Source organism: Eupeodes corollae, chromosome 1 (assembly GCF_945859685.1).
Source record: "Eupeodes corollae chromosome 1, idEupCoro1.1, whole genome shotgun sequence".
NCBI classification, from domain to species: Eukaryota; Metazoa; Arthropoda; class Insecta; order Diptera; family Syrphidae; genus Eupeodes; species Eupeodes corollae.
The window spans coordinates 184,795,131-184,807,448 of NC_079147.1; the positions used below are offsets into that span (position 1 = coordinate 184,795,131).

At 30.5% G+C, this 12,318-nt stretch overlaps 1 protein-coding gene across 1 annotated transcript; it reads left to right on the forward strand.

Annotated features, from left to right (window-relative positions):
• Positions 1-1,615: 1,615 nt before the first annotated feature.
• On the forward strand, positions 1,616-2,587 carry LOC129941791 (uncharacterized). The gene is made up of 3 exons (XM_056050516.1): positions 1,616-2,036; positions 2,100-2,310; positions 2,373-2,587. Exons 1-3 carry the CDS (start codon positions 1,769-1,771, stop codon positions 2,428-2,430), a joined length of 537 nt encoding a protein of 178 aa, XP_055906491.1. The 5' UTR covers positions 1,616-1,768; the 3' UTR covers positions 2,431-2,587.
• Positions 2,588-12,318: the final 9,731 nt, after the last annotated feature.

Below are 12,318 nucleotides of genomic sequence, written 5' to 3' on the forward strand. Positions count from 1 at the left end.
TAAAGGAACGAAAACACATTTTTCAGGAAAATCGTATAGGGACAGTGGGGTAAAATGAGATATCTTATAAAATCCACAAAAGTCAAACCTAGAAGAACATTGTTTTGTTCGCATGAAAAGATTTTAGTTTCGTTATCAGGCGTGTTCAGAAAAATTATATCTCGAAGATCAAAGCCATCTCAGTTTTATTTATCATGTTGGCCGTAGTTGGGGCGATTCATTTTGAGGTCTCAAAACTATTTTACTTCCACATTTCTACTTGACGATCCAAAAGTTATGGCTAAGATATTTGTTTTAAAGTCATAAATAGGATTACAAAATTTCAACGCACTCCACCTGATACTATGACAATTAACACCATCTAGCGACAGTCAATATTGATAGAAAAGTGTTTTTGTGACATTTCAATTAATAATCGTGTGTGGTCGTTTTGAAAACAAGCGAATTCTACAGTGAATGCCAGTGACATGTCGGTAAATTTTTTGTTCACTTTAGTAGCAGGTTGAAAACCGCATAGCTAACAAAAAGTAAATTGACAGCTGATTGATAGTTTTTGTTGTTCAATCATAACTTTTACGTACTTTGTGTTCTTTTGCATTTGACGTTTGGGAGGATAAAGTTGCGTTCAGTTAATAGACTATACTACAACCAAAAGTTACTGAATGAAAATTTATACAATCATATGAAATAAAACACATTCTGAAGCTATACGATTCCGGTTTGCGTTTTCCCATTTTAACGAACATTTTTTTGGAACATCAAAAAATGTCACCAAAATATTGTTGCTTTATTTTAAATGTGTTTAGGAAAACAAGTGAAAGTCATCTTGGTTTGCTCATTACGACACGGTGGTAAAGCTGTCGTCATATGTGTCCCATTGAAAATTCTGTTTTTCTTAAAATCATATGAGGCAAATATTTAATTTTGGGGCATATATTTCTAAGTGCATTTCAAGCAGTATGTAGCCGCAAATTTAAAAAAAGTGATTCTGTTTAAGCTTTTAAACTCAAATCTTGTTAAGTCATCATGTGAATGGATCCAACCAGAGATCAGCTTGCCTGCAAGGATATCTTGGATATATTTAGAATTCACGTCCGTTTTTATTAATCTCAGTAGCCTAGAATTAATAAGTTTAAAGACAATTTTCAAAAAGTTTTTTTAAAATTCCAATCTAAAACTGTAGTTATAGCAGTTTCGGCCTGTTTAGAATATTATCACATTAGAACTGCATTTGTCTTCCTATACCCTACTAACTTGTTTTCTTACCCATGGTTTCTTGCACAAAAATTATCCATTTCTTATAGTTAAGTAAGTATGCACCTTCCTCCTGCACTCTTAAAAGAACAAAATAAACTTTCCCGATCCCGAAGAATTCCATATGCGGAAGAGGTTCCACATAGTTCTAGAGTCACCTAAGTATAATTTTATTTTCACCTTCTTCTCTTTGTAGTTGGGTATATGCATCTCCCCGTCTTCCCTGCAGAAAAGTATAGAGATATATGTTGGAGTTAAGTCTTCTAGCTTCTAACTGCTATTTCAATTCATCCCACGAACATAGTGATGGTTTGGTTTGGTCTGGTTTGTTTTATGGATGTTGATGGTTGAGGCTTCGTTGCACCTTAACCGCCGCAATTGATTTCAATTGAGTTGAATCCGTTCTACTTAACGCACGGTGCGCGGTGGTGGTGGTTTTTGCAGTACTACTCGTACATTAAAACATAGAATCATTTTTGTTTGCTTTGGTTTGACAACTGAAAAGACGCCAAAAATGTGTAAGTTTAATTCGCGTTTGTTTGTCTTTCTGGTAGTTGGTTCATTGTTGTTATTGACGCCGACGACGCTGATTAAAGCTAGACCACTTGAAAAAAGATCTATAATCGATATGTTAGGCTTTGGAAATGACTACGATCTACGTTATGATCAACGTCAAAAAGGTCTCGAGAATTTCAGATTGAAATTGGATGGATTCTTTATTGGTGTTCCAGCTGAAGCGACAGGATTATTTTTGACAAGTGAAGAATTTATCGATGTTTTGAGTAAGATTTGTAAATAACTTCTTATGTACGTGTTTAAAACATATATATTTACTTATAACTTAGGCGATGAGCTTCTATCCAGTCGTCGTCGTGACGAAAACCAAGGTCAATCGGGTGAAAATAAATCGACACCTAGTCAAATGGTTGCTTCGGATTTGATACAAAAACAAGTTGAAAATTACCAGAGAGCAGAGATCGAAAAAGCGGAAGAAGAGGGTTTGCTGTCTCAAAAAACATATGGTGAAGCAAGAGGTGATTCTAATCGTGGATCGAGGTTTGAATATCTTTATAAGTTCTTGGAGTTTTTTTTTGTAAATTTGTCTTTTATCATTTCAGAACAAAACTCTACCTTATGAACTTAATCGATTATATCCGCAAAAATCGACGAAACTGATCAAAAATGGGAAGCACGAAATCTAATGTATTTTATATTTAAGGTATATATAAATAAGACTGATTTTTTTTTATAAATTATACTTTTTTTTTTTATTGTGTGATGGTTATTTTTATTTTAAGAAATGGAAAATAAAATAAATTGTTTATCTGGTTCACTTTTGTTTTCTTGTTCAATGATCTTAACAGAAATAAAAAAGTCTGAAGTTGTCATAGATACAAGTACATATATAGTATATGATCCAGTACTTCTTTAAGGTTTAAACAAAGACAAATTGATAGTAAAAGCTTTGAAAGTCATCAGTTAATGAAAAGTGAGCATACGCCTGTTTGCATCATAAAAATAGGCAGTTTTAAAAATTTCACTTTTATTAAAAAAACACATTCTTGTGATCGAAAAAGCTTATACGATTTTTGGAAAAAGAAAACAAAAAACTCAAAACTCACGCGTTGCTGTGGCTAGCCTTTTTTGTCATATTACATTGTTATAAGCTATTTAAAGGGAACGGTAGGATAACATCAGTCATGGAAACCACCATGCTTTTTTTTTATATATATCATTTGTAAAAAACATGGCGACCATCTTGACTCATTTACCAGTACAAAAAAAGGTAACGAAATAATGAACTACCGATCTATTGCTAAACAATCTGTGATACCTAAACTGTCAATCGTTAGTCCATGTCTTTTCTTTTCACTGAAGTTTATTTATCTGTGATAACCAGCATGATTTAGTTAAAAAGCGTTCAACTTTTACTAACTGTTACTGATTTCAGCAAGGCCTTTGAAAAATTGTTTCATAAAACATTACTTTTAAAACTAACACATCAAGGCTTTAACGACTTTTTCATAAACTGGATCTCTTCATTTTTGCAAGATAGACGTTATAGTGTTAAATTTCGTAATGAGTGTTCAAGTTCATTTGTTGTGAATTCTGGAGTCCCCCAGGGTAGTCACCTTGGTCCTGTTCTATTTGTTTTATTTATAAATGAGTTGGTTTCGATCATACAAAATTCGTCTGTCCTAATATATGCTGATCACATTAAAATTTCAAAAAAAATTAACTCTACATCTGACTGCCTTCTCTTGCCAGAAGACTTAATATTATTCAAGGAATGGTGAAATAATGATCGTGTTGTTTAAAATGTTGACAAATGTAAGACCATAAGTTTCACACGCAAAAAAGTTCCCATCGGTCTTAGTTACACGTTTGATTCTTGTCCTTTAAGTAGAGTATATGTATTTTCAACACATTCAATGAACATATTAACTTCATAGTTAAAAAAGCAAATAGAGTTTTGGGTTTTATTATGAGATTTGACCGTGATTTCCATGATCCATATGTTTTAAAATTACTTTCCGTCTGTGTAAGATGATTCAACTCAATTCGATTGAACAATTTCAAATTGTCGACATTCGTTGTTGCCTTGGTGAAATTTTAAATTGATTCTAATAAAATATCTAAATAAAAGTTTCAAATTGGCTGATTTTGAATAAAATTCTTACTTGCTTTTTTCGAATGTTGTGGGCTTTCTCAGTCATAGGAATGTGTTTTTTCAAGGAAACAAAGTAAACTAAGACAATTTTCCAGTCGTTTGTGTAAGCATCTGGTAGCTCTATTCGGAATAAACATATTTGTTTGAAAAAGACTATCAAATTTTTTTGTGACAGCTTTTTAGGCATTAATTTGACTATCACCTTACGTAAAGCAAATTCCATCATTTTGATTGTCATTTATCAACAATCACCTAAGCCGATTCCACCCCAGTCCTGGAACATGCATGAATACAGTAATAGTCACCTTACTTCGCCGTACACGTCACAAGACTCGAAGCCATTCAGAAAAGATTTTTGCGTTTTTGTCTGCGATCCCTTCCGTGGTTTTTTAACGAATTATAAATGAACCGCTTAACACTTTGAAAAACGTTTGTAAGCTTTTATGATGAAGAATAAACGGTTCTGTGTTTACCTTGAACACCTAAACTCAAGTATTAAAATGTTCTAGTTGGTCGGGATAGGGGGGAAATAAATATGACATTGAAAAAGAACTTTTTTGTTCCCTTTATAAATTAGATATGTATACAATTTTTCAGAAGATGGCGCTGTAGGAGTATAAAGCTCTGTGTCGGTATTGGGTGCCAATCACTTATCACCTTATTCGTTTCCAACTCTAGTTTTTACATGTAAACGTTATTCACACAGATGGGCTTAGCAATCTAGTTTAATCTAGTTATAATCGGATTCATAAGTGAGCACTAGAGATGGCAGAATAGATTACGTCAGGTAATCTACTCGGTAAACTACGTGTAGTTAATTGGATAAACTACACGTTTGATTTGTTTCATTTCCTACCCTAAATTTGTTACGTGTGCTACCTTCACAAAAACAAAAAACGAGTGAATAAGTAACGACTAACGATTGAAAAACACTGAACTATACATAAGAACCAAATATGTTGCGTAAATGAACTAAATCAAGGAATTCAAAGTTTTATGAAAGAAAATTGCAAATTTAATAGGTAATCATCTGTTTTATTTTTGTCGTTCATTTTAAGAGTATAGTGTATATGATATCTATCAATTTTTTGGAATGTTCTTGGTTAAGCCATGTGCCGAATTTTCGAGAGTTCGTTTTTCACACTTTCACAGTTATCTTTTTGATGCAATTTGTCAATTTAGTGGTTAAATGGACATTTTAAACAACGTTTTGACGTCTACCGCTACGTCTGCTACATTTAACTACGTTAACTACATTTAACTACATTTAACTACATTAACAACCTCATTTATGTAGCAGACGTAACAAATGTAGTAAATCAAAAAAATCTTATTTCTGCCATCTCTGGTGAGCACTGGTAGGATTATAGTTTTATAAAGCAGCTGTTTTGAGAGAGATTTTTGGATTTAAAGAGTCACAATGAGCTATAGTATGTTTTGTTGGCTTTAAGCAGACGACCGCTTATTTCTTCTTCTATGCTTTTATCGGCCGCTACTATTGACCTAAGTAAAGTAAATTAAATTACCATTTCAAATTCGTGATCACTTACCTTTGTTGCTGGTGGATTTACAACGTTTCCTGCAGACGAAACCATTATGTAGTTTATGTTTCACTCATTGATGTGAAGTCCCATGTTTTTTGCCGCTCTCTCAATCTGGATAAATGAGTTCTCTAAAACTTGTTGGCTTCTTTCAGAGATATTAATGTCATCTGTGTAAGCTAAGAAGTGAAGAATTGATTGTCATTGTTGTTTGTGCAAATATTTTATAAAAAGTAAGTAGAAAAATACTTATTTTATAAAAAAGTAAGTAGAAAATTGGTAGTACCCGTCTTGAGTTCAATCCCTGCATGTGCCACCTAATTTTTTTTACGGGTACTGCCTCTTGCGAGGAATTGACGAATCCTCCAAGAGTAATTCTTGTCATGAAAAAGTTCTTTCTCAAATTAGCCGTTCGGATTCGGCATATAAACTGTAGGCCCCCTCCATCCCTGTAAATACTCGCACACAGGAATTGTTGAGAGTTGTAAGTCACTAGGCCCTGGTCCCCTACGGACTGTTGCGCAACCTAATTTATTTTTTACTATTGACGGTCTTATTTTGTGACTGGCTTAATTTATTTATACAAAGTTTTTTGCCTATCTGCTTTGAACACATATTCTTCAATAATTAAATCGTCCGAATCCATTTAAAAACTTAATTAAGCTTTGTTTATTCGTACACAAATTACTAATGTCTCTTCAATACTGCGTTTTTGACAGCGAACGCAGTAATAGTAAGTAAAAGACTCGTTGTTAAAACTGAACCCAACGCTATGTCAAAACGTGTGTTAAGCAAATTATTCTTCTCATCTTCTTCACATAGCTTGTTATGGATAACAAAAACATTCTAGAAAGAAATGTTTTGCACTACCGGTAGTGTGTGCTTTCGTTCGTTTCAATAGGTAGTTATTTCATTGTAAAAGAAAAATATTGAAATTATAAATTATAATATTAGAATTGTTAAAAGTGATTTTACTATATATTAATGTTTCTTTTTAAAAATTTTAACATAAATGTTGTTTCTATGCAGCGAGCTAGTATGATTTTGAGAGCGTCGGCAATGTCGTCGGAATGAAAAATGTAGTGCGAAAAATCTTGTTTAAAGAAAGTGAATTTGATGTAAAAAAAATCTACAAAACAAGCAAATATCTAAAGTAATTTATTAGCAGACAATATTTTTTGATAACACTCTTTTATTTTTAACTTTAAATTTATAACTTCATACTTCAAGAATTTTAAATATTCACAGGCACATTATATTTCTACAGAAAAATTAACACAGCAATCCAAAATTATGGGGATGGAGAATCCTAATTAATTTGACATTCACGTAAACAATTTTTCATGTGAAAATCTTGAATAATTTGCTTTGATTTCATAAAAAATCTGAGCTCAATCACTTCAATTTCTAAATTCAATTTGAAACAGACAGTAATGAACTTTATGTCGATTGCACACCGAGAAATAAGCAAATCATCAAAGGGAGTGCTTCAGAGAAATATTAGAAAATCCAAAAACAAAAAATAGCATGAAAATGGCGGATAAAACGTAAGTTCATTTATTTTAATTTAGAAATAGACAATAAACTATGTAAATAATTGAAAATCATAAGTTTACCAAAAATGTTCTTTTAAATAAATGAGATTTTCTTTATCTATTACATATGAGCAGCAAAAATTTAATAATCTATTAATTATTAACAAATTTTCTATTCAAATGTAAAAGCAGAATACTGATAAGTGAAAATTCGACAAAAAAATTCGCCGATGAATAGCAAAATGCTGAATACATTGGTCGACAAAGTTTTCTTTTGAGAAATTTCTTTTTAAAATTCGGAAAAAAAACGTATATAAGACTTTGAGGTTATCTAAATTTATTAAGTATTTTACTTTCAATAAAATCCTTAATGATTTTTTAAATCTATAGTTTCTTTCTTTAATTTTCAGTTGAAACATTTTATTTATTTATCATATTATTTGAAAAAATCTTCATAAGTTGTTAGATCTGAAAAAAAGCCTTAAACCAATCATGCTAAAACGGTCTTCAATAGAAAACGCAAAACGTTTTGAAAGAAAGTAAAGTTTGAACATTGAGATTATTCGTGAAACGCTACATCATATAAATGACCACCACACCAATTTTGCAAGCATCGATTCTTTTGAGGTAATTTTCCACCACTTTTTGACACATATTGGCGGAATCCCAAAGACACTTTGACGAAAGTTGGTTTTTAAGTGCTTAATAGCTAAAGGTTTATCTACTTCTTGGTTTTTGGGGTAGCCCCACAAAAAAGTCCAATGGCACCATCTTGTTGTAACTACATATTATCCAAGTCGTATTCTTCAATAGCAGGCAAAAAAAGTCGGTTTTCATATGATTAACGCTTCGAATTGACGGTGATAGTCCTTCTATCGCCGTTTTGGAAGAAGTGGCTGTGGTAGAATCACCATTTTTGAAGTACGCATTAAGGCCATAAATTCAATCGCCTTAGCAGACTTAATTTGAGAAACAGTTCAGTTAAATTTGGGGACTTTTATATTGATGTTCTCTATCCGTTTCTTTATTCTACAAAACTTAAACTAATGTCCATGTTCTGCATTTCATTTATTGTGAAAACACTTTGCGAAAGTGAATTTGGGTGTACCACAATTCGTTATTGTGAATTGGATTTTCTGTATTTCGATTTCGATTTGTTCTATTTTTTGAACGCATTCAAATCACATTTTTTATGTCTGTGATTTTTGATAGCTTCCTTCTGCTAGGAATCGAAAGGTTGCAGCAAATTTTTGAATTGAAGGAATCGATGAAGGTATTATAAAAGGTTCTATTTCTCATAGAACATTTAAAAAAGCGCCTTTGCTTAATCTAAAATTACAATTCAAGCTTAAAAGAGGAAATCAAGAATTTACTTTATTTATCAGAACAATTCTACATAATTTTCACACACTTACATACATTGTGTCAGATAAATCCAATATATTTGATTTGTGTCGCAAAATTAGTCCTTTTATTTTTTCCTTGAATTTTGCTTCCTTTTTTCACTTAAAATTGCCAATAATATTGCATCCATCTTCAAAACAGCAAAAAATTTACTTCAGAAACAAAATAAAAATAGATGATCCTTCAGTTCTGACAGTTCGAAGCAATTTCAAAGTTTTCAAAAGCGAATTAATTGAAGAAAATGTAATTTCATTTCACGTGAAATTCAAAAGTGATTTTGATTCACTTTCGATCAAAATTCGGAACATGGGCGTAAAACTTACCCTTTTCAACTTTTCCATTTTTTCGCGAAATAACCTTAAAAACGGCACATTTTGTTATCTTTTTTTCAATAAATATTTTTATTAAGTGAATATTTGCTTTTTGTTGTTTAATAATTACGAATAATATTTCTTATGGATTAACAAATTATTTTTGTCATTTTTGTTTTTGTGTATTTTAAATTTTTTTTATTTTTCTTAAATCATATTAATTAAATTGTTTTCTTTTATAGAAACTACTCAAACAAAAATTAGGAATTTTTATTTTGCATTTTCAAAAAAAAAAAAAATACTGATCTAATAATATTTTTCAATAGTTGTAATAAGAATATTATCAAAAAAGAAAAGTTTTATACACATTTTGTTTACATTATTTTATATATTTTCTGTGTGAAAATAGGAATTTCTCTTCATTTCATTTCTTTATTTTTAAAGTTTTATTTTATTTTCTTTCTTTCGGTACAAAATTCTCATGCACACACGATTACTCTCTTTCAATTACTCAAACCTTAAAATTATTAATTTAAATGAAAATTAATTAGTAAATAAGGAAAACCTCTTATATTCCATTGATATGCAAATTTTAATTGTTTTTTTGTTAAATTTAGTTTTTGAAAGGATTTTTTTAAAAATAGAAAATTAAATAAATTTTGTTGTTTTTTCTCAACTTAATGTTTCAAAAACATTCTTATTTGTTTTTTATTTTCTTGGTTTATATTTGTTTTGTTTGCCTAAAATTTCAGTCTTTCCCAAAAAGTATGCAAGAAAAATAAATGAGAATAAAAAAATTAAAAATATTTTTATACAATTTTGTATTTTGCTAAAGGCTATTTTCTTGTATCCTTGTTTTATCGTTTTCTTTTTGTTTTAATTTTAAATATTAAATGTGTATGTTTATTGATGGACAATTAGATTTTTGTTTTTCTTACATGCTGCTAAATGTATGTAATAGATTTTATTTTTATTTGTATTTTGTTTTGTTTATTTGAATAATTTTTGTTTGTGTGATTTGTTTCCTATAGTTTAATTTCTAGACACTTATTTTTTGTTTTTGTATTTTTGTTGAATAAAATATTCAAATTTAAAGCAAATGTATTTTTTTTTAATTTTCTGTTTATTTGTTGTTTCAAATTTTTCGGTTTTGTTAATTTGAGATTTATTGTTGATTTTTCTTTTTGTTATTTGTTTAAGCATATTGTAAGAAAAGAACAATTAGTTGATGTCCCTATTAAAATTTCAAATTGACTTAATTTGTTCTAGGTTTTAGGTTCTACATTTGACTTTCACTAAAATTGAAATTAAAATCGATTCAAAATATGAATTGGAGTTTTGAAATTCACTTTTATCGACAACGGCTTAGTTCATTTCTAACTTATAACAAATTGAATTCCCGTATTCTATGTTTTGATTTTTGCTATTTTCAATTGATTTCATATCAAAAATGTTAGTGCATAGTGTTAATGTTCAATGTCTCACCATTTTATTTTAATCGCAAGAGTTGTTTTGGGGAGAGCAACTTTAAAATAAAATCGGGCTAGGTTACAACAAGTTGTAGGATGTGTTGCATTATCATTATTTAAATACTTTCATAGTTTTGAAAAATATATTTTGAACCAAATTCCAGATACCAAACTTAAATTTTAAATGCTCGTAAGTCAACTCCAAAGATCTTCGACTTTTAAGTCTATTATCATTCCTTTATATGACATAAGATAAATACACTAGTACTCACCAACATCGAAGGCGAATTAGTGCTATTTTCGAGTAAATACAAAATTCCATTTGTTAAGAGAATCCAATTAAAGTTCTCAGAAAAGGCTAAGTACCTGGGTCTTATTTTAGGCAAAAAAAACTAAATTGGAAACGCAATATACAAGAATGAGTCAAAAAAGGTACTGTAGCTCTTTTTTCTTGCAAAAAACTATTGGTAATAAATGGGGCTTACAACCATAATAAATACCATGTAAACAGGACGCTATGAAGAAGGCAAACACCAGGTGGAATAAACATCTGGCCTACACTAGATTTAAAGCTTTCAAGGTGCTTGCTGAATCTTATCAGATCGCATAAATAAGCTCGATAATCGATGCCATTACCGGAGACTGTCTAATATTCATGCACGCTACGCGTCTAAGCGTATACTCAAATGACGTTTGCATAAGCTGTATAGATAAGAAAGATGTTTTTTGAGAGCTTAGAAGAAAGCCTCATGTGGTAACACAATGGGCCTTTAAACTGGGCTTAGTGTGTCCTACTCCATGACGGACATCCACTTTAACCAACATAGTTTTTGGAAACTCACATAAGCTGTGAGTCCTTATATCACTCTTCATGAAGTTTTGAGCAAACCTTTAATTGAATACTTTAATAGTTTTAAAAAATATATTTTGAAGCAATTTTAATCGCTGATTTTGAAACCAAGCTTTAATTTAACTATTTCGTCAGGTTTTAAAAATACCCGCTCAAATATTTCATAAACATGATACAATAGAATTGTTAAGACAACAGATTCGTTAAAAGAACAAAACCGTTTTGCTTTTTTCTGTTGAAAACCGTTCCTGCATTCTTTCAAATTTTTGTAAGACAGGTGGACTCTGATGAAGATCTTATGAAGATTTTTCGAACATTATATGAAAAAAAAAATAAATATTTTAACTGAATATTGAAGAAGAGGATTATATATTTGGTAAACCTTCACGGATATTATTGAAAAGGCGTCTTCAAAAATTTAGATAGTATCGAAAAGCCTTATATTAGTGTGTTTCAAATTTTAAAAAGTGACATCTCAAAAACCTGATATGATACATTAATTTTGAAGTCGGATATTATTATATTATTAAAACCCATTAGAAAAATATACATTCTATTGCCAATAAGAAAACCTTGTCGACCAACGCTATTATTACTAAAATAAATTATAGAAAAATTCAAAGAAGTACAAAACTTTTTTAATCGAAGACGAAGTAAACGTAAGCACTCGGAAGCGTTTGTAATGACTTTTAAATTGTGCTCACTCCACAATACATGGTTTTGATACACATACGAGTATGTACCTAGAACTGAAAGTTGTTCAGTCTCTTCTATGCAAGTGCCACCCTTCAAACGCTTTTGCGATTGTAAATTACGTTAAGTTTTCAAAGCATGGACAAAAGGTAATGCTTTAAATTTAGAATTTAATGAACTTATAATACGCTACCATTGAAGTTTCACATTCGATGGACAAAGGCATGAATCTGAAAACGAATATGAAAAGCTTTACATACTCTCGTCAGCAAAACAATTTAATGGATAAGAGGTTTAAGACAGAGGATCATTTGTTAAAATAAGAAAAAGTGTCGGAGACATTGCGGAGCCCTGGGGCACACCAGCGTTTATTTTGTGGATATTAGATATAAACCCATAAAATACTCTACTTGTATTGAAAGGTAATTTCTAATCCAAATAAAAGATTCATCGAAACACAAATACACGTATTTCCGGTAAGAGCTTGATGTCAAACTCTGTCAAATGCAATAATCTTACTTTCTTCAAAAGAGAAGGATTTTTTGAGTTGTTATTTGAATTAAAAAAGAGTTTCGTGGCTCGAGTGGTAA